Source organism: Poeciliopsis prolifica, unplaced genomic scaffold (genome assembly GCF_027474105.1).
Source record: "Poeciliopsis prolifica strain line A6 unplaced genomic scaffold, Auburn_PproV2 SCAFFOLD009, whole genome shotgun sequence".
Taxonomy (NCBI): domain Eukaryota; kingdom Metazoa; phylum Chordata; class Actinopteri; order Cyprinodontiformes; family Poeciliidae; genus Poeciliopsis; species Poeciliopsis prolifica.
In genome coordinates, this window is record NW_026562384.1 from 5,201,644 (window position 1) to 5,226,524 (window position 24,881).

Sequence of the window (24,881 nt, forward strand, 5' to 3'; positions counted from 1 at the left end):
GATTGAAAAAGGCAAAATATGGAGAAAACAAGCTGCATTACTTAATACTGCACGTCTTGCCTCTACTTGCCGTCCTGGAAAAAATTAAGAGGCCACTTAAAATGATCAGTTTTAGCTGATTTTACTTCTTATAGGTGTATGTTTGAGTAAAGTGAACATTGTTCTTTTACTCTATGAACTAATGACAACATGTCTCTCATATTCCAAGCAAAAACTGCAGAAAAAGAAAAATGGTCAAATTACCAAACAAGTACATTTTTATTTAGAAACAACAACACTAATGTTTTGAGTTCAGAAATCAACATTTTGTGGAATGACTATGGGGGTCAGTGCAGTGGTCTCGTAGGGTGTATTCACAGCAGCCCTGTTTAGTCCACTTTAATCAGACTCTTAAATCGGTTTGAAGGCAGTGTGAATGCAAGCGGATCAGACATTGTTCCAAAAGCAGCACTTTCTGGTCAGTATATATCCCAACCCTGTGCTTTGCGGGTTAATGGAGATGATGTGAATTTCTTCTGTATGTTCACAACTGAGATTGTAATTTGAAATGGTTTTAACATTTAAAAATAACATTTACTTTGAACTGCCAAAGTAAATGTTATTTTCTACGACTTGGATATGGAGCAATAAGTCAATAGAAACAGACTCGAATCTAATTATCTGGCAGTTCATGTCAAGCGATTCATTCAAATAGTTCTTTGGATCAGCGCTTCCGACATGGAAAGTCAAATTTGACGTGCTCAAGCCTCAGTCGGTGTGAGTCTTCACTAAGTAAGTAAACAGCTGGACAAACATCCGTGGTTATTCCTTTATTCAGTTACAAAAGCATGACTTTGTTCCAGGACACTTTGGTTAGAAAAAATGTTTATTTCTCAAAAATCTGACCCATAATAGTTCTATTCTCTTATACATATATTTTAAACTATTTACCAAGTTATTCACCACTGTTTTAAATAAGCTCAGTGAAAACTTTTCAAAGTTTAAAAACAAAACAAAGCGAAAAAAAAAAAGAATAAAAATAACTGAAAAAAACCCCCTAAAATAATTCCATGTCTGGTGAACAAACTGTAGATCCCAGTAGTAAAACACTGTAAAAATGACTACAACAAACACAAAAAGAAATATCCACATCGTTACATTTAAAGCACTTAAAATACCGTCAGGAAGTGCCTTTCTGAAAACAGAAAAAAAAAATAAATCGAAATCAACCAGAAACCTGGATTTAAACATCATTAGCATCTACAGATTATTCAACAGCAGTGTGTGTGTATATTATGTTCTTTAAATACTTTTCAAAGTGCCACTTTGCTAGTATCCCAACGCCTTTACAGTGAAAACACAGTCTGTTTTTGATCATTTGTTTCATTTTTTTCTTCTTTTTTACAAATCCTTTATTTAATGGTTTATAAAACATATCGCCTCTTCTGAAGAGAGCTGTGCTGTGTACTATTGACACCCTAAAAATGAAAAGAAGACGGACGAAGGAGGAAAGAAAAAAGGTTCTGCTGTGAACTAATTCTGGCACGCTGACGTATGACTTCAGAGAGAACAAACATTTTTCACTGGTAAAGAGAAAAATCCTTTTATATACAGAACACTAGCAGACATGTATGACTTGGGTAAACTCCGACTGCCCACTTATGTAGCCCAGAGTAAGTCATACACTAGATTTTGGTACCGTGTTATTTTTCTCGTTTTTTTTTTTTCAGCAAAAGCCGTGAAAATGAAACTCACTCACGCATTCGAGGCGCGCTGCCTTCACACGGGCGCCTGGCCTTTGAAATGAGAGGTCAATTCGAATGTGCGGTTCATAAACTAAGGCTCACCTGGGGTTTCCAGCAGCAGAAAAACTCCCATTCCAGGTAACCTTTCAGTCACCTCAAGAGGAATAGAAATCACACACTTCTCACTTTTAAGCTCATAGATGCCGAGTCGGAGTGATGACGGCGCGGTTTAATCGATCTATTATCCCCGCTTTCGCTTCTTTAAGAATTTCCTCATACTTGATTAATACCTAAATACAGCGCAGATAAATAACGTTGCAGTAAGCTGAACAGAGTAAAAAAGAACAAAAGAAGGATGGAAATGCAGAGACAAAGCTCATATTATTCCCCCAGCTTTTGTAGAGAAACATATTTGTAGCCTTACTTTTTTGACAAAAGTAAAAGTTTGAAGGATTTTGAAGTGAATATCTATATTTATAAGCTATGAGTAGCATCCTTGCTTAGCAGTCAACTTTCACCCAAGCAGATGGCCAACCTAACTAGCTAACTTCAACTTTTTGCATCTGTATCACTCTATAGGAGAACTGTAATAATTAGAATATCAGCAGAAGTAACATTTTTTGTCCTGTGGTCTTAAATAATCTTACATTGCCCAATATCTTACCCATAGTAGCACTGACTGAAATAATCTCATTTAAGATCCCCAAATATTTGTTTTTGGTCCAAAAACAAATATTTGTACGAAAACATCACTTGGACGAAGCTCGCTTTTTCAAGTGGATTCTCAACATTATTCATGAACAGGAAGTAAACCTAATGAGGCATAAAAATGCTACGTTACATACAGAGATTTACCTGGGAGGCCGTGCTTGGGGCATCGATGTAATTTATGAGCTTGTACTTCAGCAAATGTTAAGGCTCTTGCATCGTGAGAGGATGACCATGGGGAGATCCATCAAAACGTACCAAGAGACATTACAAAATGCAAAAAAAAAAAAACCAACAAAAAAACCCAACATTGCTGCCCTTTATATTTAGACATATTTATGAAAGCTGTATCCATGTCTGCTTTTAAAATTTGACTGACAGTGATCTAAAGGGAAACGGCTCAACAACTGTCAGCGCATTTCAGATGAGATGCTGCCCCAAGGAAAGCTGTGATCACACCTTCTACTCTGCCCACTGCCAATAATAGAAAAAAAAGGTGCAGACATCTAAAATGATCAGATCGTTCCAGCTAGCAAAACATAATCCTCATTAATATCTGACTTTTTCTCGAGTGCTCAGTGTGAGCAAATGAGAATATTATTAAAACGTTGCTTTTGAATTGAGCGTTCGATGCAAAACCGACGACAACAAAAATCGAAACTTTGAAACAATTTAAAAAGATTCAGTCCACACAAAGTGACCTAACTCAAGTGTTGGAAGTTGAACTTTGAACTAGGTTTTCGGTAGCTGTAATCCGCGCTCATTTAAACCAACAGAAACCCTAGAAATATATCATTCTGCGTGTAAACGCGTTGAATTCAAACTGTTGAGCCGAATTTGTGAAGTGCAACAAGAAGAAACCGTAAAGCCCAGACGGAAAAACAAAAAAACAAAAAGCAAAACAGACTGTGATACAAACACAAGGTGATCTGTACAGCTGAGAACAGAATGAGAGCATTTTAGGTTGGTACAGTAAGTGTTGATAATTTAACATTGAGTGTATGAACTAAACCAACAAGTGCAAAAATATCTAACAGAGACTCGAGGTGCAAAGTATTGAATTTTCTTCCCCCAGCCTCAGATGCCTGTTAACACTGCCGTCCTCTAACGTAGATCCATGTTTTCTTTTCTTCACACAGTGATTCCAAAATGCTTTACCTCTCCCCCCACAGAAACAGTCAGTCAGTCATTCAAACTATGTCAATTCCGCCTCTTTCCACTATTAGCTACCGACGGCAAGACAGATGAGGCCAACCTTCCTTTTATAGGCCACGCACAATCTGCAGGGGATATGCCCGTCTCAATAAACCGTGCATGCTGCCAATTTCATTAGAACTGCAGACAGCTGAAAATACGCCGGGAGTGGCTGAACAATGAGGGCACAATAATACGAGGAAGATGTTCTCAGTCCGCTTTATACAGGATATGCTGTGAATTTTACAACAGTAGAATACAGTGTGAGGTCCCTCTGTGCTCGACGTAGCCGAAAACTCTTTTTTTTCCTTCTAGACTCCCGTCAATTTAACCACAAACCGCCCAAACTACGACCACGAAGCAACGGGAGTGGAGTTTGCGGCAAAAGCATTCACCACTCTTGGCATTTATTTTGTGTTTTGTTACTTTACAACCTGTATTTAAATGTTTTATATTAATTTTAAAACTGATTCTTAAAATAAAAACCGATAATTGGCTTGTGCACATCTGTTCACTCCTTTTGCGACGAAGCCTCTAAAAGGCGTGACCAATTCAGAAGTGACATTCGTAATGAATTTAAGTCTGACCGCCACCAACAGGCGAGGTGGGTGAAGTGTCTTGGCCAAAGACACAAAAAACTGAGGCAATCAGAGCACAGATTCAGACCAGCAACCCACAGGTGAACTCCTCACACTGCTGCCGTTTTAAGTTTGCCTAAAGGCACGAGGGAGACTCCTCGACTGCATGGAAGAAGGTAAGAAGGAAACCACGATCTTTGACACAAAGCATTACGCCAAAGCAACAGTAGTAAGATTTAAGAGGAAACGTGTAAACGTATTGGAATGGCCTAGTCAAAGCCTCAAACTAAATCCAATTGAGAACTACCGAAGTTGAAGGAGCTGGAGCAAATTTGCCTTGAGGAATGGGGCAAAAATCCCAGTGGGGAAGGTGTTCAAAGTTGTAGGCATGTCATGTAAGCAAAACGATGCATTTCTTAAAGTAATCCATTTTAATTCCAGGTTGTGAGGTAGGAAAACACAAAAAATGTCAGGGTGGGGGGGGTGAATACTTTCGCCTGACGTTGTGTCTGTGTGTATTTGGGGCAAATGATCATACAGTAGCAAGACAAGGCAAATAGGAGTGAAATGAGGTGTAGCAGCAACGCTTGTTCATTGAAGCCAGGTCAACTGCTGAGTCCCCTCAACAGTCATCTTCACTGGGCCAGAACTCGGACCTTCTCCATCGAGGCTCTATGCTATCACAACAGTGTAAACCATAACACTTTGTCATAAAAACGGCTTCACGAAGCAATCTGCTCTTCAAAAATGGAGTGTTTGTGAAAAAGGGAGTGAACGGGAAGGTCAAATGTCCCCAAAAACAATATCAGAGCAGTCACAAGTGTTCGTCCCCTCCTGCGTCCGATCCGTGCAAAGACGCATCCCGCCGGCCGGTTGGAAAGCGTCCGGCCATGAGTGGAGGTTTGAGTATTGCACACGGAGACAAAGGCCATCAAAATGGCACAGCGCAGTCGTCACACTGAAGAATAAGTTTTCGGTTTTTTTGTTGTTTTTTTTTTTTTCCCACACAGATGGACACTGTAAAAAATGTCAAAATCACACTCCGTTGACAGCTTTTTTTTTTTTTTTATTGCAGCACATTTATTTTGTTCTTTTTTTTTTTAAACATCCATTTATTAAAAAATGTGGAGTTGCTGTTCATAGTTTATTTGGGAGCGGTTTGGAGAGTGCATTTTGGCAGTAAGTTCAAGTCTTAATTATTATTTTTTTCTTCTTCTTTCTTTTTTAAGTCAAGCACATTGACAGCCAGGAGAGTAGGTTGGTCTAAAACCAGACAGCCAGGATTTTTAGTGCTCCCGTTCTGACCCTTCCCACCCCCCTAACCCTGACGGTCCCGTCGACCCCAGCGGGACGAGATGGTGATCACATGCCGGAGGTTCCCAGTCCCATGCTGGCGGTGTGGCTCATACAGGGCAGCGTCTGAACCGTCTTGGGGAAGTCGTGGGTGAGGATCCGTCCGTTCTCTCCTCCGCTCCCGTTACCACTCATCCTGGTCAAGGTGGAGCAGCGCATGGCATCGTTGATGGACTGCTGCCGGAAACAAACCGGTTAGGCTTGAACATTCTGACAGCATTTTAGACTTTAAAGGTTTGTATTAGATCAGTTGGCACGGGCCGGTTTCAGATATCAAGGTAAGCAGAGGTCACGACGACAGTAAAGGTCCCGACCCTCTTGTCTTCTGTCTTTGCCTGCAAATACATCCAATGTAGATCAGTGGTAACTCTAACTCTACTGAAGTTATAATTTATAAGATGATCGTTGCTTTTCTGATCATTTTGTACATTTTTGTTTAAAACTCTTGGAGGAAACCGTGATATGTCCACTGATACCGACCCATGCCGAACTCTCTTAACTAAACAGAAAGCTAGAGCAGTTGTTCAAGCTTGCAACACATAGATCATAAGCTACATTAATATGAGAATGAGAATCAATCAGCAGCGTCTTCTTCGTGTACGATCTCAATGTGGTGCTTGCTTGTCAAGATACAAAAAGAAAAAGGGGTGATCTCATCCTACTTTTGTCTCCGTTTACTAGGATCTGAGGAATCTTTGCGGGTTATAATTCTCGGTGCAGGGCGTTGTGCCTGACACGTCCTAATTTGTAAAAGGAGGAGCAGAGCAAAGTGTGAGCTGTGAGATGGTTGCTGAGGCCTCGCTTATTGCTTTAATAGCTTCATTCTCCAACCCAGCGTAATAAAAGCCACCGGGCTCAAAAGATGAACCTAATGATGTGTGAAGATTGCGCGCGCGTCCGTTGTGTGTTTGTGTGCCCGCGGACGGGTGCTTCATTGTCGTCGTCTGCTATTCTGTACCTGATTAAATTGGGCAAAGCAAGTGTGATCTTGTGCAACCTGTAAGTGCTGCACGGGGATTGGAGAGCCACACAGCCTCTAATTGGAACGGGGTTGTTGTTCCCTTCAAGGCAAACGGCCACGCAGGCGCCGCTGGACTAATAGGCTTCTCGCCACCCTCATCAGCATACTGATCAGGTGCCTCTTGGTGGCCCGATTAAAATATAAGAGATTGATGTAGAAGATCCCCTCCTCGTCTCGGCCCTGCCGTGTAGTTTTCTGTTCGCGTGAAGAGTATTCGAGGATGCCCTAAGGGCCTTTGACATCGGGTGAATAAGTCAAGCGTTTTGTTTCGTGTGAATTGATCCATGAAGCAGGAGCATCTAACATCTAAACATCTCACATCTTCCAGAGAAGTAAAAAATAAAACGAACAGCAAGTCCTCAGTTTCACATCTCTGGACATTCAACAGTTTCAGTTTGACTTGTTTTTGGCTCAAGCAGTGATGGAAGACATGCGAGTCGCACCAGGATCGCCTCATGGTATAAACATGTAAACAATGTTCACCACAATGGGCCCTGCGATTGCGAGACAGTCAGCGAAAAGAGGAAGAGGAAGAAGGAGCGAGAGAGAGAGAGTTGCTCAGAGCGACAGAAGTGGATAGATGTACCACTGTGATTTAAATTGCCTTTATACCTGTGCTGCAAGGGGAATTGGTGAAAAGGGTGCCAAAGATTATCGTACTAGTTCGGTGATGCGATTTAACAAGCGCCCCGTTAAGAAAGTTTTCCAGTGAAGGAAAATAAAAAAAAGAAAATTGCATTTTCATTTATGGAACAACAGAGCATAAATTTATTTAAAATATCTCATAGTGTTGAGCAAACATTTACAAATATTTCATCCTAAACAAGACAGATGTGGGTCTGGTTTCTGTTGAGTAAAATAAGAAGAAATGACCTTGGACTGTTTTGCTCATAACAAAATATTGTATATATATATATATATATATATATATATATATATATATATATATATATATATATATATATATATTTACTGCCAAAGATATGAGTCCAAAAGAGTGAGGTTCCATTTATAGCTGATCAATTATATGTAAAACTCATGAGTAATCTCTGATTTATTTATGAATTATTTACAATCTGTCAAAAAAATATTTGTAGTTTTTTTTAGTCATTATCTAAAGTTATTTTGACTTTCTAAAGTTCTTTTTTTGGGATAGGTTGTCATTGCTGATAGTTTTAGTCCAGTACTTGGCCATGTTTTATTTTTCTTTTTTACGTTTGTTTTATCAGTTACAAGTTCAGGACAAATTCAAGGTCAGAAGTACTTTAATAATCCCAGAGGGAAATTAAACACAGCTGTAACTCATTAATTCAAATTCTTCAGAGTTATTGTTGATAGTGACGGCTGTCGACAGGAAATATCTCTTGTAGCACTCCGTGTTGCAGCAAATCCGAGGAGGCCTCTGACTGAAAACACCGTTTTCGCAATACAGTCTCATGAAGAGGATAGCAGGGGTTGTCCTTAATCTTCTTGATTTATATATTATTCATATTCAGGAAAAAAATACAAGTAAAATACTATAAAAGATGATAAAATAACCAGGAATATTAGACTTAAGACATGGAGAAATGTTTGCACAACACTATTCACAACTTCTTTAAATGAACAGGTCTCTGCTGTGGAGATTTGCTCTTATTTTTTATACCTAACTCTCTGTTTAAAGCTTATTATTGATCTTTGAGTTATTCGTATTAGTATCTAATCCAGTTCTTGTGGTGTTTGTGTGTCCACTTTTCATCCCACCAAAGTGGGCAGGTAATGTGCGAAACATGGATTTAAGTGAGTCCGAACAACCCACACGCTAAAGCCATGCTATTCCAATAGATTGCACCAAAGATGTTCTTTCAGATCCGGAAGAAAACAGGCATAAGGGCAATTTTGAAATCAAGTGATTTTTAAAAAAAGAAAACAAAACACTGGAGTAGGTCAGTGACAGAGACTGAGCAAGGCAGCGTCAGAAGAAGAGAGAGGTACAGGAGAGCGTTGGCACTGCGGTGGAAGCCGTGAGCGGCCCTACTGTGGTCACGTTTAGATGGGCGGGACGGAGTGGAGGCAGACGCATCATCATCAGCAGCATCATCATCATCATTATCATCATCATCATGGTTCGATCACAGCGTTTCCTACCCCATGGCTGTGCTCTGCCCTTATATCTTAACAGTGTTGTTGGCGTACAGGCCGTAGCTCTGCAGCTCTGTGTAGGGGGCGCTAGCACCACTTTCTAAGGCTGAGCAGTGAAAGGCCTGAGCGGCTGTGGCTGCAGCTGCTCGCGCGGTCGACACCTTCATTCGGCGCGACTCGGTCCGGGACTTGTAGCAGAACTCCACCAGTGCCACCAGCATGGCCAGGCCCAGGCCTCCGATCAGGATGTAGAAGACTCCTGCCACATTGCTGAGGCTCAGAGCACTTGTCTTGTCCTGGGGAAAGGAGGAGCAGGAAGAGGGGCCGGAGCCCGGAGGTGAGGAATAAAAGAAAATGGCAACACAAGTGGAATACAACTCGACTTTACACTTACCTAACTACAAGTTAGATAAGTGTAACACAAGCGCAAACACAAAGGAGCAAACTCTGATATAATACAAGCGTACAGTGCCCTGCAAATGTACCCATCCCTTGAATTTTTGAGGGACATCCTGGACCAACACAAAGTAGTGCATAATATTTAAGTAGATCAAAAATGTGACTGGTTTATTAGTTTTATTACAAGCAAGATTTGAATGTGTGATCATTCTTATAAGCTCACACTGAATTGATACTTTGTAGAACCACCTTCACTGCAATTACTCATTCTCCAACATTGACACCTTCATTGCTGCTTCTATGATGTTATGATGCAGTTGGTTTTCTGCCTCATTTTGTGCTTTATTTAACTTTTTTTAGGTCAATAAAAGTTTAGTTTTTATCTTGCATGCCATGTCGCGTACCCTCGATATTTTTGAGAAACTGCTAAAGTTTTTTTGGACTTGGACTGACTGGTTAGGGCTGAAAAACATATCAGGGTAAACATTTCATATCAGACAATGTCGATATTTATCACTTATTGACCGTTTTTTTGTTTGTTTTAAAAATATAAAACTGCCAAACATTTCCCGTTTTATCCATAGTTTTCACTCCACATCGTTTTGTTTTTTTGCATGGTGGCAAAATTTGAAACCGCTATTGCAAAAGTTACTCAACAGGTTGTTGCTAGGTGAAAACAGAGCGAGTTAGTTGTTTCCACAGAATCTCACTTCACTGGCCGAAAGGTTGAGAAGCTAAAGCCTCTCTTCCGCCTACATCTCCCAGAATGCTGTGTGGTTCTCTATTTGAGTTCAGTAATATAATATGATATTAAATATTCTATCAGCTCTATGACCTGTTGATATTGATCACGTGTGTAATATATATTGTTACTGATTTACTGTCCAGCCCTTATGACTGGGTAATGATTATCACCTAAACCTGCTTCTCATTCTGGGTCTTCATCAAGTTTTTGTTCACCAATGTTACCTAAGAAGCATCTGAACAACAGGAACATGGATTCTACTTACTAATTAGATGATTTTTGAAGGCATCTGTGTTTTATTTAAGAAAATTAGAATGAAGGTAATTACATTTCAAATCCATGTGTCATTTACACTTATGCACTATTTTGTGATGGGATGTCACACAGGATTGCAATAAACTCATTGAAATTTGTGGTTATAATGTAAAAAACAAAATGAAACAAAAAAAAACAACAAACAAACAGGGGGTATGAATACTTTCTCAAGGCACTGCAGTCAAAAGATAATCAGACACACACGCACACACTGACTGGACTGCATAGGGAGGCACAGAGAAACAAATACGGCAGGATCAGACCCTTTTAGGGAAGCAGTACCAATATAAACATGGTAGAGGCCTGTCTCACAATGTAGGTGCATAGCCTGTTTTCGTAGCCGTTTTCTGATCTTATAGAAACAGCTAAAATTGAACTTGGTGACTAACAGGGCAGATGGAGTCTCTCTCCAGGCTTGCAGCTGAAAATACATCATTAGGCACCCTCACAAAACAGTAGGCGGCAGAGAATCTTAGGGAAGCAAGAGAATGCTCCCTCACTGTTTGGCACTTTGCACCATCTGCACCCATAAAGAAGTTTTGCCGTAAATTATTTGCGGTCCAGCTCGTTTTCCCCTCACACAAACAGCAAAAGCGCCAGGTACATGCAAAAGCCGTGAATAAAATCCACTGCTGCCTGTTAATTGCAATGAAGGGTTTTCAGCGGCTGTTGACATCTATACCGGCTAATGCATCCCATCACCGCAGGAACGGAGCGTACGAGGGGAGCAGATAACACCCGAGTAATAAACATGACGTATCCCGTCTGAGTGGTACAATCGAGCAGATTTTAATTAAAAATAAAAGGAAGGATATCATAAATCACCCCGCAAGGATTTATTCAACTTTGATTCTGGTCTTTCTTTGTATAGCTTATTTAGTCGCCCTTGTGAGTCTAACCGTATCTACATGAGCAGAAGAAAATCTTCTGGATCAATTCGATGTATTGTTTAGTTGGACATAAACTTGCAAAAGTTTATTTTGTAACAAAAAGAGCTGAGGAAGATTTAATTCCCATAGAGGGGTCAGCTGTCTCTGCCAGATTAATAAGATGCAGAATCCAAATCACTTTATAGCGCCTCATATTCAAGCTAAGCTGCCATCTACCTTTGACTTTGAGATCTAAATCTATCCTGAGAAGCAGCGTGTATAAATATTAGCAGTTGCATGCTTAACATTAAATGTAGTTGCTTGTAATTTTGAATTATTCTAGATTGTGCTATTGAAAGTGCCTGAATATTTGTTGTACGTAGCATCTTGGGGTCATAGTTTCCATTGAAGCCATTTATTTTACAGCTTTTTGCAAACATTTTCACCAAGGGCGCCAATAATAATGACTAGAGACAATGTGAGACAGGCCTCAACAACCACATAAAGACAATAAGACTAGATGTGTGTATTTTTTACTAAAAACTTTATTACACCTATATGTGTGATAAATTCTTGGCCATATAACCAGATTACCTCAACCAAAAAATTGTTTAGGAAACTAAATAAAATGGTAATTTGTACTACAGCATTCAAATGTATGCTATAGTGTCATTTTAAACCAACTGAAATCTTTGGTTCAACATGTACCCAATGTTGGGTACATGTGTGATAAATACACACATGTTCAGTATTTGAGGCTAGAATCATGCATTACATTAATTTGCCCTTTATTTGTGAAATTTCCTAAAGTGCAGTACAATTTCAAGAACAAAAACTCAAGTTTCATGTCTACATAGCTTGTATATTTTCCCTTTTTTAACATTTGGGCACAATTTGTGTGACTGAAAGTCTCCCCTTCCAGGCAAATTTACTGTTATCAGACAGGCGAAAACTAAAAGCTTCCTCGAACTGCGCCTCTTTAGAATACAAATTCTGAGAAACATTTAAGAAGTGGCGCGCGTGTAAAAGCTTCGCGTGTAAAAGCTTTTCCATTAACAGGAAGAACAATTAAAAGCAACTAAAGAATGAAAGCAACTAATGAAAAGCTTTTACTTGTCTTTGGGTAAATAACTGCTTTTCCCATAACTGGATGGAAACTATACATATAAATGTTGCAAAGATAAAAGCTTAGGCTATGTGCTGTGGGATTAGAAAAGACACAATAGAATTTTGCTCACAAAATACTCCAGTTAATGAAATTAGCTTTCCAGCAATTTTATACTAACCTATGCTTTTAATCCACATTTCAAGGAGGGAAGTAAGTAAAGTCAGTAAGGTTTATTTATAAAGCACTTTGTGAAAAAGATTTGTTTATTGGAAACGGTTTATTTTTACTCTTTTTAAAAATTATTTTAATCTTGTTTCCAGTCTTCTATTCTTTGCTACCAATATGCACGTCTGATGTTCAGTTTGTAAGTCGCTCAGTACATTAGCACTTTCCATTATGCTGAGGGGCTTTTAAAATTGGTGACTTTGTTAAACCAGGTCGTTAAGATTCGTGTTTAGGAATCTGACAGGCATGACTGACGTGCCACAAACAAGGAAATGACAAATTTGACGGCGGGGACAAACTGAAGGTTCATTTACCATACGTCTTTTAAGAACTCTTTTTCACAACGCCGCGGTTTTTAATTTCTTTTCAAATCGTTTGAGGCTTTTTGTCATGACTTACCTAAAAGAAAAGAGAGGTTTGTGCAAGCGTAATAGGCATTTGGTGCTCAATCTAGTCTTTATAACAGACCACCTACTGGACATGTGTCTATATTGTAATAGGAGCTTGTTTTATGTAAATAGCTACAATTATTTCCATAATGCCGTCTCCTGTGCAGAGAGCCCATTTGTGCTGCTGCATTTAGGGCATTACTGGATTTACCTCACATTGTCATATCTTCCCGAGAGACTTCACCCTTCATCGCCACGAGGTTTAGCACCCCTGCACTAAGCTGTCAATCAGCATAAGGCAGCTAATTTTAACAGGATCAAAGATCCGCATGGAGGAACATATGGAAGGAAATCTGAATTAAAAAGCCACCACTTTACTTTTCAGGCAGAACTGCTTCTTGAGTCAGTCGATAATGCAGACTGCTCGCGCATGCAAGTCGAATGAAGCTCAGGGTTGCGGTGTGCACTTTCTACGGTGAGAGAATTAGGGTAGAATTATTTTAGGCCAGTGTAGAGAGATTACAACTCAATGTAGTCTGCAAGTGGCCTGATGTTTTTATGTTATGTGCCTCTTTGTTTCCTTTTTATCCTAAATGCTCAGATTATTCTAACGCTATTTTTTGCTTGCATGCTTATTGGCTTAGAAGGCTGTGTGTGTTGTTTTCTACGGGTGGACACGTACATTTGCTTTCAAAGCAATATTTAGCGTATGAAATTTCCAGCTGAGATACAATAAAAATTTCCAAATCGACTAGAGGGGTGTGTCTAGGGGCACTTCCTGACAAATTAGCTGATTTGTGCTAGGATGAAAACGACTCCTGGCATCAGACTAAACCAAATGACTACCACTTTCCCCCCCTCCGAATTTAATTGTCGAAAAATGAAAGGATGGGCATGGACAGCTTGGATTTAGTTAGTAGCTGTCGGTTTTTCACATTAGTTAAAAATATGAGCTGTGACAATTCTGGTCTCACTCAGGCCTCAGTCTCATCACTCTCCTTCTGTAACACACCGACCCCTTCAGACTCCAAAATCTACATGCAGACGACTAGATGTCTGCAGCAAGAGAAACAGGAAGTCGTGTATGAGTGGCTACAACTTCTTTAGCGTTTTCATAAACATAAAAAGAAGTTGAGAAGCACCAAGAAAATAAATAAATACAAAAATAAATTGCTGCTGACTGGAATCAAATGATTTTTAGCCTGACCCGCCCTCACCGCTGAACTACAGGCCAGAAACTGAAACATCTGCGTCTTTTCTGATAGGGGTGTTCTTACACTAACAGTCCTCAGTCTGGATCCTCTTACTGAGTGAAAACAATTCAAAATTAGGTGCCTAAAATATAGACGGACGAAGCAGAGAGGTATAAGAAGCTGAAATAGAAAACGTAATATGTAAATTGTAAAGACTAGTCAGGATTTGTTGCACCACTGATTTGTCTAAAAATGTATATGTCTCTCCAGTAAAATTGTTTTATACGCTTTTAATTGGGAGTGCCAATAAGAGTGGAAGTCACTGTATACGTCACACGTAATTTATTCCACTTGGTTGCTTATTCTGTAAAATCGAAGTTTGTGCTGAAATATTTCGAGCCACAAAAGCGGTGACCTTTTGAAAGTGTGTTGAAAAATTAAACGCACGCCACATGTGACTGTCTTTGATGTGAGTCCTGAAAGCATACAAAGTGAGGGGAAATTGCACCGATTTCTCTCAGCAAAGGAAATGATTTTTGATTTGTACAGTTTAAATTGGTCCCTGCTGGTTAAACCTTACTCTAAACTGAATCAACCAAAGTACGTTTTTGAAGACTGATGCACTGACTTTGCATAATTTGCTGAATACATTTTGCAATGTATAAATCCTAAAGGGAAAAAATGCATTACTAAGTTAAGTGTTCCAAATTTCAGAAAGAAAAAAAAAGAGAAGTAATCTTTGTACTGCTGTCTGATATTTGGTCCAGTGCGGTTCTACGAAAGCCACACAGGGAGGACCACTGTATTTTTATTTTTGAAGGGTAAGGTCTGGTCTAGGAACAAAGCAGGGTTAGGGTTGGGAGGCACAGTGAGGTGTCAGTTTTTTGCGTTGAGACTAACCTTTCTTGCGGCGTCGTTGCTGCCACACTCGCCTTTATCGTACCACCATTTGTTTTTCAGTTTGTCTAAGATGGCTTGCTCATTCAGTTTCAACACCGCTAGGTTTACTGGGATTCTTCCAACAGTAGGGAAATAACATAAATAACATATGACGCCATGTTATTTTATGTTATTAATTCAGAAACACAGAGCAAACAAGTACGTCCACACAACAATCAATGCTTGGTCTCGCTTGCTTGACGACAAAGAAAATTAAAACATCCCACACAAACACACAAATACATGGCATTAAACGTCATTATTAACATTTGAGTCAAAGTGATATGCATTAATACTCCATCTAGCTTGGCTGGCTCACTCTGTAAGGCTGTAGATGTGTATTACTATATCACTTCGGGTAACCGGCACTCTGCTCACCCCCACTCATGCAACACTGTCATCTTAATTAAATCTTTTACTAACAGAATATGGAAAAAAAAAATAAAAATGCAAGATTTAACAACTACCCCTGAAAAGCATCTGCAGTATCAAATAACAGATTGTGCTTCCCTCTGCTGCTTCAATTACTAATAAAGTTTCACGGTTCACTTGGTGCATGTATTCAGCTCGGCGGATTTCAAATTTACTGTCAAACAGCTCAAAAGTTTGGCTCGTTCCTAAATCTCATAGATAAAAACAGTGTTGCCAGAGAGGCGGTGTGGCGTCGAGCTGCCGGTTACCACCATCTCCACCCCGTTACACACAGGGTTCATCAAAACTGGCTCTGACCTTGGAGTCCCCTCCCCCGCTGCCGCACTCTCCTTTGCCGTACCACCACTTGTTTTTCAATTTGTCCAAGAGGCCCTGCTCGTTCAGTTTTAACACTGCCAGGTTTACTGGGTTTCTTGAAAATGATATGAAACGATAACCGTTAGGAGACAGATATAGAGAGATTGGTCGCATAGTGGTGGCAATTATGACAACATTGACTTGAAAGTAAGGGATTGTCCTGAATGTAGCTAACTTCATACGGACCAGCAGCCCTGGTTTTGAATGTGCGTGTTATGTTATACACATGCAGTGCACTGAAATGCTGCTGAGATGTACCAGGTTTTACCAAGCAGGGGCCTCAGAGAGAGAGACAGAGGGCTAAACTGAGATGCCTTGGGTGATGAAGTTAATTACTTTTAATATGGTAACGAATACAGTAAATTGATGGGAGGTGTACTAATGTAGCATCTTCCCACAAGATGTTGCAGCAATAACTTGCCTCAATATTATTGAGCAAAGTCTGTCTTGGATTGTGCTATTCAGATTACTTAATTTGATGAAGTAACCTTGATCAGTGTTTGACGACCTTGTTAAGAAGTAAGAAAGAAAAGTGATTATTTTGTTGACAGAGTTAGCGAATAAAGTGTTGTCAACTTAGCCTCTTTGACAAAGAAATTGCCACAAAGACAGAAGAACCCTTTCTCAGCTGCCTATGGCAAATTTCAAATCAAACTTGAAACATCCTTCTTGCATGTGGGCCTTAAATAGCAAGCTGGCATTGATGAAACCAAAGATCGGTAATGAGTGGGTGTGATACAGGTGTGTTACTCATCATATTTGTGTCCATTTTGTGCATTCTGTCTTCAAGTGGCACCAGTACCAAGAGATCCGATGGCTAGAGACTTGTTCTGTCTCATGGCAGTTCAATATGTATAATGATGTTAATGGCAAGAAATTAAGTCCATCAATCACAGAAGGGATTACATACAATTTCCTTTGATTTAAATTCACAGGCCAACTGGTTACCTCTGTCCCCTGTAACAGCCAAATCACACACACACGTGATTTGGCACAAGTCAGCTGAAACAGGGCTGTGATTACTTCGCTTGGAAAGTCAGAGGCACAATAGCAACAGGTTGGCTTCAACCTCCCTGTTTCTGTTTATTCACAAGACGTACAAAGATGATCACGCCGACCTTGAATCCTTCATTGAAGTGTTGATAAAGGTTTGATATTTCTTGTGGTAGTACTTCTTCAGCTGTTGAAGCTTTCTGTTGACGAAGTCGGCTAACAAAAATCAGTGTTGGCTAAACAAAGACCCCACGAGTGACTGAAAAGCACCCAGTGGGAAAACACTGATTTGCTAAGTGTTAGCCATTCATGTTGATTCTGAAGATTCCTACCAGTGCTAAACTAAAGGGTTATTTATCAGTTATTTTTATTAGCCTGTACAGTATTTGTTCAATATTACTTTTACATGTAATATACGGTTCAGGATTTCTGGAGGATTTAGTAAGAAGGTCCTGGGTTCAAATCCTGTCCTGGTGTCTTTGCTCACTGAGTCTATCAGCAAGAGCACAAGCAGGCAAAGGCTTGTAGGGTGTAAATACGTTTAAAGCATAAAGCATAAAAAGAATAATACTTCCACGAGCAGGTGAACTCACTGAAGGCATCTCCTTATAGCTTACTCTCGTCCTCTCTGGATTAAGTGCACGAGTGTGTTTCCTGTAGCTGTTTGGCCGTGGACAAAGATTCTCTCCATCCCCGTTAAGGCAGAAAGGCAGAATCTATGACCAGAAGTCAAGACCGTCTTTTTCTCTGCGGCGAGGTTCGGTTTAATATTCAGCCTTTCTCACCAGCAGAAACAGAGGAGTCTTTATCCCCTGGCCTTGAGTTCACAACACAGCTGTAGGGAACACATTTCCCTTTTTTTTCCTCAGGGCTGGTAAAACCTCTTTCTGACTTCATTCTCCACCCAGCAAACTCAGACAAAAAAAGAAAGAAGTCAAAGACCGTGAACATGGATGGCTCAGGTTAGTTTGGTCTGTTGCTCTGAGGTCAGCAGATATCAGAAAGGCCACAGAACATCAGAGAGATGGGGTAAACTCTGCTGGGGATGGATGGATGTTGCACATGTAAGAAATACATTAGAATGATTGACCTGAAGAAAAGGGTTATTTGAAGACATTCCTGTAAAATGGAAACTTTTCAATCAAACCTGCAATGCAGTGCAGCTGATATCCCTCAAATGTGAATAAATAAAATTGTTTTCCTGTTTCTGAACACAGATAAGAATGGAGTCACTTGACATGCGGCAGTCTAACGTCATTCATTTGTTGACAGCTCATTGCAGGTATGATTGAATTCAGTATGAGCAGTGCTTGGTCATTCACTTATGTCTAATCGCACATGAGCGCCGGGAACTTAAATCAAGACCGGCGCATTTCAATTTCATTTATTAGCGATGCAAATTTATTAGTCGTTATCGAATCTCGGTGCGAGACATTTGTGAATGACGGCGAGAGAAACCCGACAGCAACAAACACCGCTCATTTAGGGATCACCACAGAGCGGGAGATACGCTGGTACATCCTCAGCTATTGAGGGCCAGATGTGGGTTTGGAGCAGCTTAATTTCACCCCCCACCATTTATAGCTTAAACTAATGCAACACTTACTTGATGTATAAAATGTGATTTGCATAAATTTCAAAAAAGCAGGAACATCTGAGAAAGGCTCAAGAACCATTTCCTGTCTGCATTCTGACCTCTGGCTGCCAACCAAGGTCCCAAAGAAAACCCAGCAATGATTGAATAAAATCTTCCAGTGTGGCTTCCTTCATTAAAATGAATGAGGCCTATTAGAGACAGATTAAAAGCTTCAGATGCCACCCAGCATTTGCACTCTCTCTGTGGTTGCAGAAGCAATATAAATGGGAAGTCGGTTAGAATGTTAATGCGATGTGAAATGACAGCTGCCGCTTGTCGATGTCGGGAGCAAACCCAGAAAGAATCATCATTCGTTACATCATTTGTCACATTGAATGGGGTAAAGTGGAACATTCAAGGTGTGAGCTCTAGCTCAAGTGGGAAAGTAGCCATGTTGGATGTAGATTCCTTTACTTTCAATGCCGTTTCACAAGTTCCACGATTGCAGAATTGTGACGCTTTAGTTGAGTTTAGCTTCCACAAATCAATTCGTCAAAAAAAAGCCGTAGAGTTAACCAAACGGAGGGTCAAACAGGAATCGACATCTTCTTGTCCTACTTTGCACTTCTATTTGTTTTCACAAGTTTGCTTAAGTAGATTCACTTTACTACAAGAATATACAAACACGAGAGGTAGAAGCTGTAGGAGCCAACTCTATAAATACATTCATTTGATAAATACAAACTACAAAAAAATTAAAGTGAAAACAAAGTTTCATTTCATGGTTGTGAGCAACAAACACAAGAATGAAAGGCTTAATTTGATCATGAATGTGCACATGCTAACAGAAAGAAAACAGATGAACAGTACTTTTGCAAAGGTTTTCAAGCTTCTCTCATTAGGCCTGTCACAATAACAAATTTTGATGGGCAATAAATGGTCGCAAATTATTGCGATAAACAATAAAAATGTAATTTGAGTAACCAACAGCATAAAAATAGCATAATAACACAAGTGCATCCTCTCAAAGCTCAATAAATGAATTTCTAAAGAACATTTAACACTGGAGCTGGAAGGCATTAGAAACATCCCAAATAAATAAATAAACAAAAATGGATTGTGAAGTCTCTGTAAACAAACTTGCCCTTCAAAATATATTAATCGTTGGGAATACTGCCTGTGAAAACTTAACTCTGCACTGGTGTCAAATCTTTAAATTTTTTTCCGAAATGCTGGCTTTTCAATGAGATGAAAGGGCAGTATTTGTTCAACAATTAAATTGTCTTAGTGCGCATCATTTAGCATTGGCCTTTTTGTATTTTGCTTGTCGACTAAATACCACATTAGACAGAGACACCGCATTAGGTTGTAAATTTCTTCTTCCAAGCAGGAAAAACTGCCCTGGATGATTACGTTTCAGGTTCATAGTGTTTAAATGCAGCATCCCGGCTCTCACGGGTCACGGGGTTCAGCACAGTCAATCCAGAGTGCTTCCAGACTGCGGCTGTCATGCTCAGCTTTCAAAGCAGCCATTCTCTGGCTCTTTCCTCCCCACTAGGCTTTCATGCTAGGTTCTGTGGCAGGAGAGCGTGAGCCTGGTGGAGGCGACTTCACTCCTCCTTATGGGGTTAATACAAAGGAGAAGAGCGTCGCTCCCTCTACATTCATCATTACCTATAAAGCTTATGTTATGCACAGGAAATGTCAAGTTCGTACATGAAGACGTGCACGTATGGGCTAGCCATAAAAAATGTAAACTTTTGACTCTGTCGCGTTCCGCGTGTCGGGTTCACCCGGAGCTCCGTAAAACTGAAGTTTTTCCGTTTATCGCTCCCTGTATTATTCTGGAGGAACGACGACGGGAAAAGTAACTCGATGCACCACGGCATCATCAAGTCTCTGTGGTAGAAAGAGAGAGAGCGGCGACAAAAACAAACACGCACGCAACTGGAAATTATCAACATATTTGTAATTATCCAGCTCCTTCTAATTCATCATGCAAATATTTAATTTATCGCTTGTTGCGACAGTCCTGCCCCCCACAATCGCTTCATCTTGCATCCGAGGAGTGAACGTAGGAATAAAAATGACACAAGATCTCATGATGTTAACACCCTCACTGAAATAACGTTTCAGACAACGGTCTGTGCAGTTGCTGCTGAATTTATGTAAAATGAAATAAAACTTTCTTTGCATTGGAAAAGATTTCTTGTTCAGAAGTGGCTTGACATGAGGAATGTGGCATTCGAAGCTCCCATGTCAGATTTGTCTGTGCACAGCGGCTCTTGATATGCTGACTCCAGCCTCATTCCACTCCTGATGAAGTTCACACAAAAAACTTTGAAAGGAATTTACTCGCCAATTCTCTCAAAGCTGCTGTTTTCGCTGCAGCCTGTGCAACTTTTCCTATCGCTCTTTCTCCTGCCACTGAATATGCTGGCACACAGCAACTCTTTGAACATCCAGCATCTTTAGCAATCACCTTTCGGGGAATGCCCTCCGTGGGGAGAGTGTCAATGACCACTACTGTTTATCTCTGTGTTAATTAGCTGATTAGGATGCGACATCGTGAGTTTCCAAAATTCTATTTTTTTCTGAGACACTAAATTTGGGTTTTTCGTCATCTGTTAGCCATAATCATCAGAATTGAAAGAAGTTACAGTTTGAAATATTTCACTCCGTCGTGACTCTATGTGTTATACGAGTTTCACTTTTTGAAATGAGTTACAAAAATCTTAAAGTTCTGCAAGATATAAAAAATTTTTGAGACGCATCTGTAGACGATCAGGACTTTAGAATCAGATAAATATGAGACCACAATACTAGTCCGAGCTGGAATCTCCTACACTGATTGGTGATTCTTTCAAACAAATGTTTTGATTTGTGAAAGATTCAGGTGATTTATGGCAAAATGAGGATTCTTAACTTTTGCTAAAAGGTAGACAAATTTTAATGTCCGCTTGTTTGATGAGGCCAATAAAAATCATTGTTTCTTTTCACGAGGAGATATTTTCAACACCACTATAAAATGACACTCTATTCTAATTCCTTTGAGTTAGTATAAGTCTAGACCTTCTTCCAGTACTGTTTAAATAAATCAAAATGGATGAAACAAATAAAATGTCTGCCACATGAGGGAAGCAACAGATGAAATGTGAAATACAGCAATAAAATAACTTTTACGGCTTTTTCCTGATCATATCGCAACGGCGGGATTTTACCTTAGAAGGGAGCGCTTGGGCGTGGCAATCCCATAACCTTTTGAGTCCAGGTTTCCTCCCACCTTCATCGTGTCACATGGCTTCCTCTGCTCGATGTACTCGTTCATCGTGGACTCCAGCAAGTAGGCGTACTTGCCTTTGGATTTCCTGACCCTCATCACTCCCTCGTCCGTCGTTTTGACAAACACTGATGGGTCAGCCGACTTCATGTAGGACCACATCTTCTCAAACACAGCGATCTTTGACCTCTGAGGGGCAAAAGTTTAAACAAGAGGGCAGAGACCAAAAATTAGAGACAGTGTCAGTTAAATAAGAAAGAACAGGTGAGGGACAAGATTATGAAGAAGTTGAAATCCACTTATGTTGACAGGCAAGTATAACATTAATCAGAGAAACATTTAGGAGGCCGAAGGTAACTCTAGGGGAACTTCCTATGTTCACAGCTGAGATACGACGACCTGCTGAAACAAATCTGCACGTTCTGATTTTAAAAGAAGAGTAGCAGGAGGAAAAAAGGCAGTTTCAGAAAGAAAAAAAAAAACAGAACATTTGCAGTTTGACACAATGCATGAAGGGGACTGATGACAACTGAACATTTTGGCAAATATGCAAAAATGCTGCGTCAGAGAAATAACACAACAACACACCCAGACTGAACTATCCCTAATTAAACATGTTAGTTTCAGCATGTTGCTACGAGGACGCTAATCATCACTAAGGCCAGGGAAGGTGGTTAGAACTGCTTAGAAGATGAATACAGACGTACCTCTGCATTGGCAAGATCACAAACTACTACAAACTACTGACGTCGGCCCGTCAGATTAAAGACTCCATAAAACAAACTGCAGCTTGTTGTTGTAAGAGACGGCAGTGCTTTAGCAAACACTGTACAAAAGCTTGACATTTCTCACCTTGAAGAACTCTTTTGTCGAACCGGCATCTAACGTTCCATAGGCGATCTCCGTCTGCTTAGCCAGGTCCTCAGCGCTCTCTATAGGAGACACCATCCTCTCTACGGTCAGGAAGGCAGCCAGGTTGGCCGTATAGGAGGAGATGATGATCAGGGTGAAGAACCACCAGACGCCACCGACAATGCGACCAGACAGAGAGCTGAAACCAGAGATCCACGATGTCGTTGGTCAGGATTAGTCGCCGCAGGTGCACCAGAATGCGCGAGCACGTTTGAGTAACGAATAACATTTGTGTTTGACATGTAATCGGGAAGCGCGATCTTAAACCCTTGTGGTGTTCACACCATCCAAATGACCTACATTGCTCCACACCGTCTCTACACTCAAACACTCTTCATCCCACCGGGCCTGTGGAGAGCTTAGCCCAATCTGCTGAGGAAAGATAACCAGCCCCACAAAGGCCCACTCAGCCTCCTGCCTGCCAAATTAATCTCACTTTAAGAAAGTTGCCAATATGTTTAATGGAGCCACGTGCATTAATTGTTTGGGATTAATCAGCAAAGGAGAACACTTTACTGCTTCTCCAATTACACTTTTGAAGTAAACAAAATAACGACGAGGTAAATCCATGTCTTTCTGTCTGTTTACTTGGAGAAAAAACAAAAACAAACGGCAGCTAGAACACATGCAAGCACCGGAGCAGAGAGCAGTGGTGCTTATGCAACGAAAATGACACAAATCTGAAACAAAAAGGGCCTCTTACTGTCCATCTTTCTGCCTTAAAAGCAAATAGTGTGAACATGAAGGCGAGACTAAGCACGGCGAGACAAAAAAGGGAGAAGCTAAAACATAATCATTTAAGATGCTTTTGAGATGATGGCAAGATGATGAAAGAGTGGCAGAGAAAGAGCACAGAGGCAACGCTGAGTGGCTCCAGAGCCTTTGAACGTCATGAAGCAGGGCTGTGGTTGCGTGTGAGACTATCTACAAGCCACCTGAGTTTTTTTGTCCCTAGATACTATTTTACTATGCGTCAACCAAAAATGGTGGTTTATTTTCGGGCATAAAAAAAAAAAAAATAACAAAATAAAAGAATGCACTCATGCAATATTCCAGTCTCCTGAAAATCTTTGAAAATAAGCAACACAGCTACAATGTAAATATTCAGCTGTTGACTCAGGGCGAAAACAAATCATGTTTTTTACCCAAGCACCCAAATTAAAATACCTTAAAGGATAAATTAATATAAATCTGCTTGTGCATTGAGATTATTTAAATTACATTTGCAGGTTTTAAGAAAAATGAAAACTATTAAAGTGGTGCTTTCATGTGCAGAACATTGAGCTAAGCAGCAAAAACAAGAAAACAATATAAAACAAGTTGGATGCTCTTTCAGATTTAAAATCAAAGAACAATTTTGAGAAATAATTCTACTTTTGAGAAAGGAAATAACATCCTTCTTGCACTTAAACACGGTAAAGGTTCAGGCATGCTGTGCAGATGCCTTCTGTCTTCGGACATGAAAACACTAAATTGATTGGAAGGATGTTGGAAGTTGTTATACTTTATAGTATGAAGTGTTATCACTATAATTGTTCTGCACATTGAAAATGAGCTATCACAATACCTATTAGCTCTACATTAGCATGTTAACTGCTTCCTACTCTCTTGGTAGTCGTCTGGTTGATTTGACTAAGGAGGAAATGTGCGTTAGCTAATCAGACGTGCGACTGGGGGGAAAACAAACCAGTATTGCTTTTTGTGCGTGCTGACACAGTGTTGCAAATCAGAAGGGGGCAAGAACAGGCATGAAGAGAAACGGCAGAGATGGAAAAATAAACTGGATTGCAGCAGCAAAAGCAAACAAATTCCTCTGCTTTGACTGCTGCTTCTCTCCAGAGATGGCAGTAAACAGCTGTCTAATCCTTCCCCTTCAGTCGTCCTGTTTTCCTTTTCTCGCTTTCTTCTCTCTCCGCTCCCCTCTGCTCCCCCCGATGCACCCCCAAACTTTCATCCTCTGTCCAACGTGAATCTTCACTGCCTCCCCCCTCCGCCTGCCTTTGCGTCTCCCCCTGCGCTCGGGGGCTGACAGGAGTTTGTTTTGGTCCAAGGCAACAATAGCCTAAGCCTTGGTGCTGACACTTAGCGCAGCGTGGGTGCCCACACAGACATGCATGCACTGACGCTCCCCTCCTCTTGCAGTGTGCTGATGAGTGTGAGTTTATCTGTGCAAGATAACAATGAGGCCGTTTAGTGTGCAGAGGAAAAAATAAGCAGAGAGTGTGTGTGTGTGTGGATCTCCTGTAACCTTCCTCTCTAGTTGAGCAGAACAAAAAATGCATAGATAAACTCAATGTTTATCAGGTAATTTCCTCCCAAAAAGAAAGAGCGTCCTACTTGTTTTCTACCATTATCAACTTGCAACAATTTTCAAATTCCTCAGCACCGTGCTAAACTATGCATAACACTTGAATTTCTACTATTTTTGTCACAGTTTAACTTCACAGGAC

At 40.3% G+C, this 24,881-nt stretch overlaps 1 protein-coding gene across 5 annotated transcripts in view; it reads right to left on the reverse strand.

The window, feature by feature from the left end:
- Nucleotides 1-796: 796 nt before the first annotated feature.
- The window catches only part of gria1a (glutamate receptor, ionotropic, AMPA 1a), an 84,073-nt gene continuing 59,988 nt past the window's right edge, over nucleotides 797-24,881 (reverse strand). The window contains exons 12-16 of one of the 5 annotated variants that reach the window (XM_055033954.1): nucleotides 22,372-22,570; nucleotides 21,461-21,708; nucleotides 14,843-14,957; nucleotides 8,861-8,995; nucleotides 797-5,734 (exon numbers count right to left, since the gene is read on the reverse strand). In XM_055033954.1, coding sequence (XP_054889929.1) covers nucleotides 5,567-5,734; nucleotides 8,861-8,995; nucleotides 14,843-14,957; nucleotides 21,461-21,708; nucleotides 22,372-22,570 — 865 coding nt within the window. In that variant the 3' untranslated portion in view covers nucleotides 797-5,566. Of the gene's footprint in view, nucleotides 5,735-8,705; nucleotides 8,996-14,842; nucleotides 14,958-15,610; nucleotides 15,726-21,460; nucleotides 21,709-22,371; nucleotides 22,571-24,881 lie in introns of all 5 variants that reach the window. The other 4 variants (XM_055033955.1, XM_055033953.1, XM_055033957.1 and 1 more) reach the window with 4 other exon arrangements.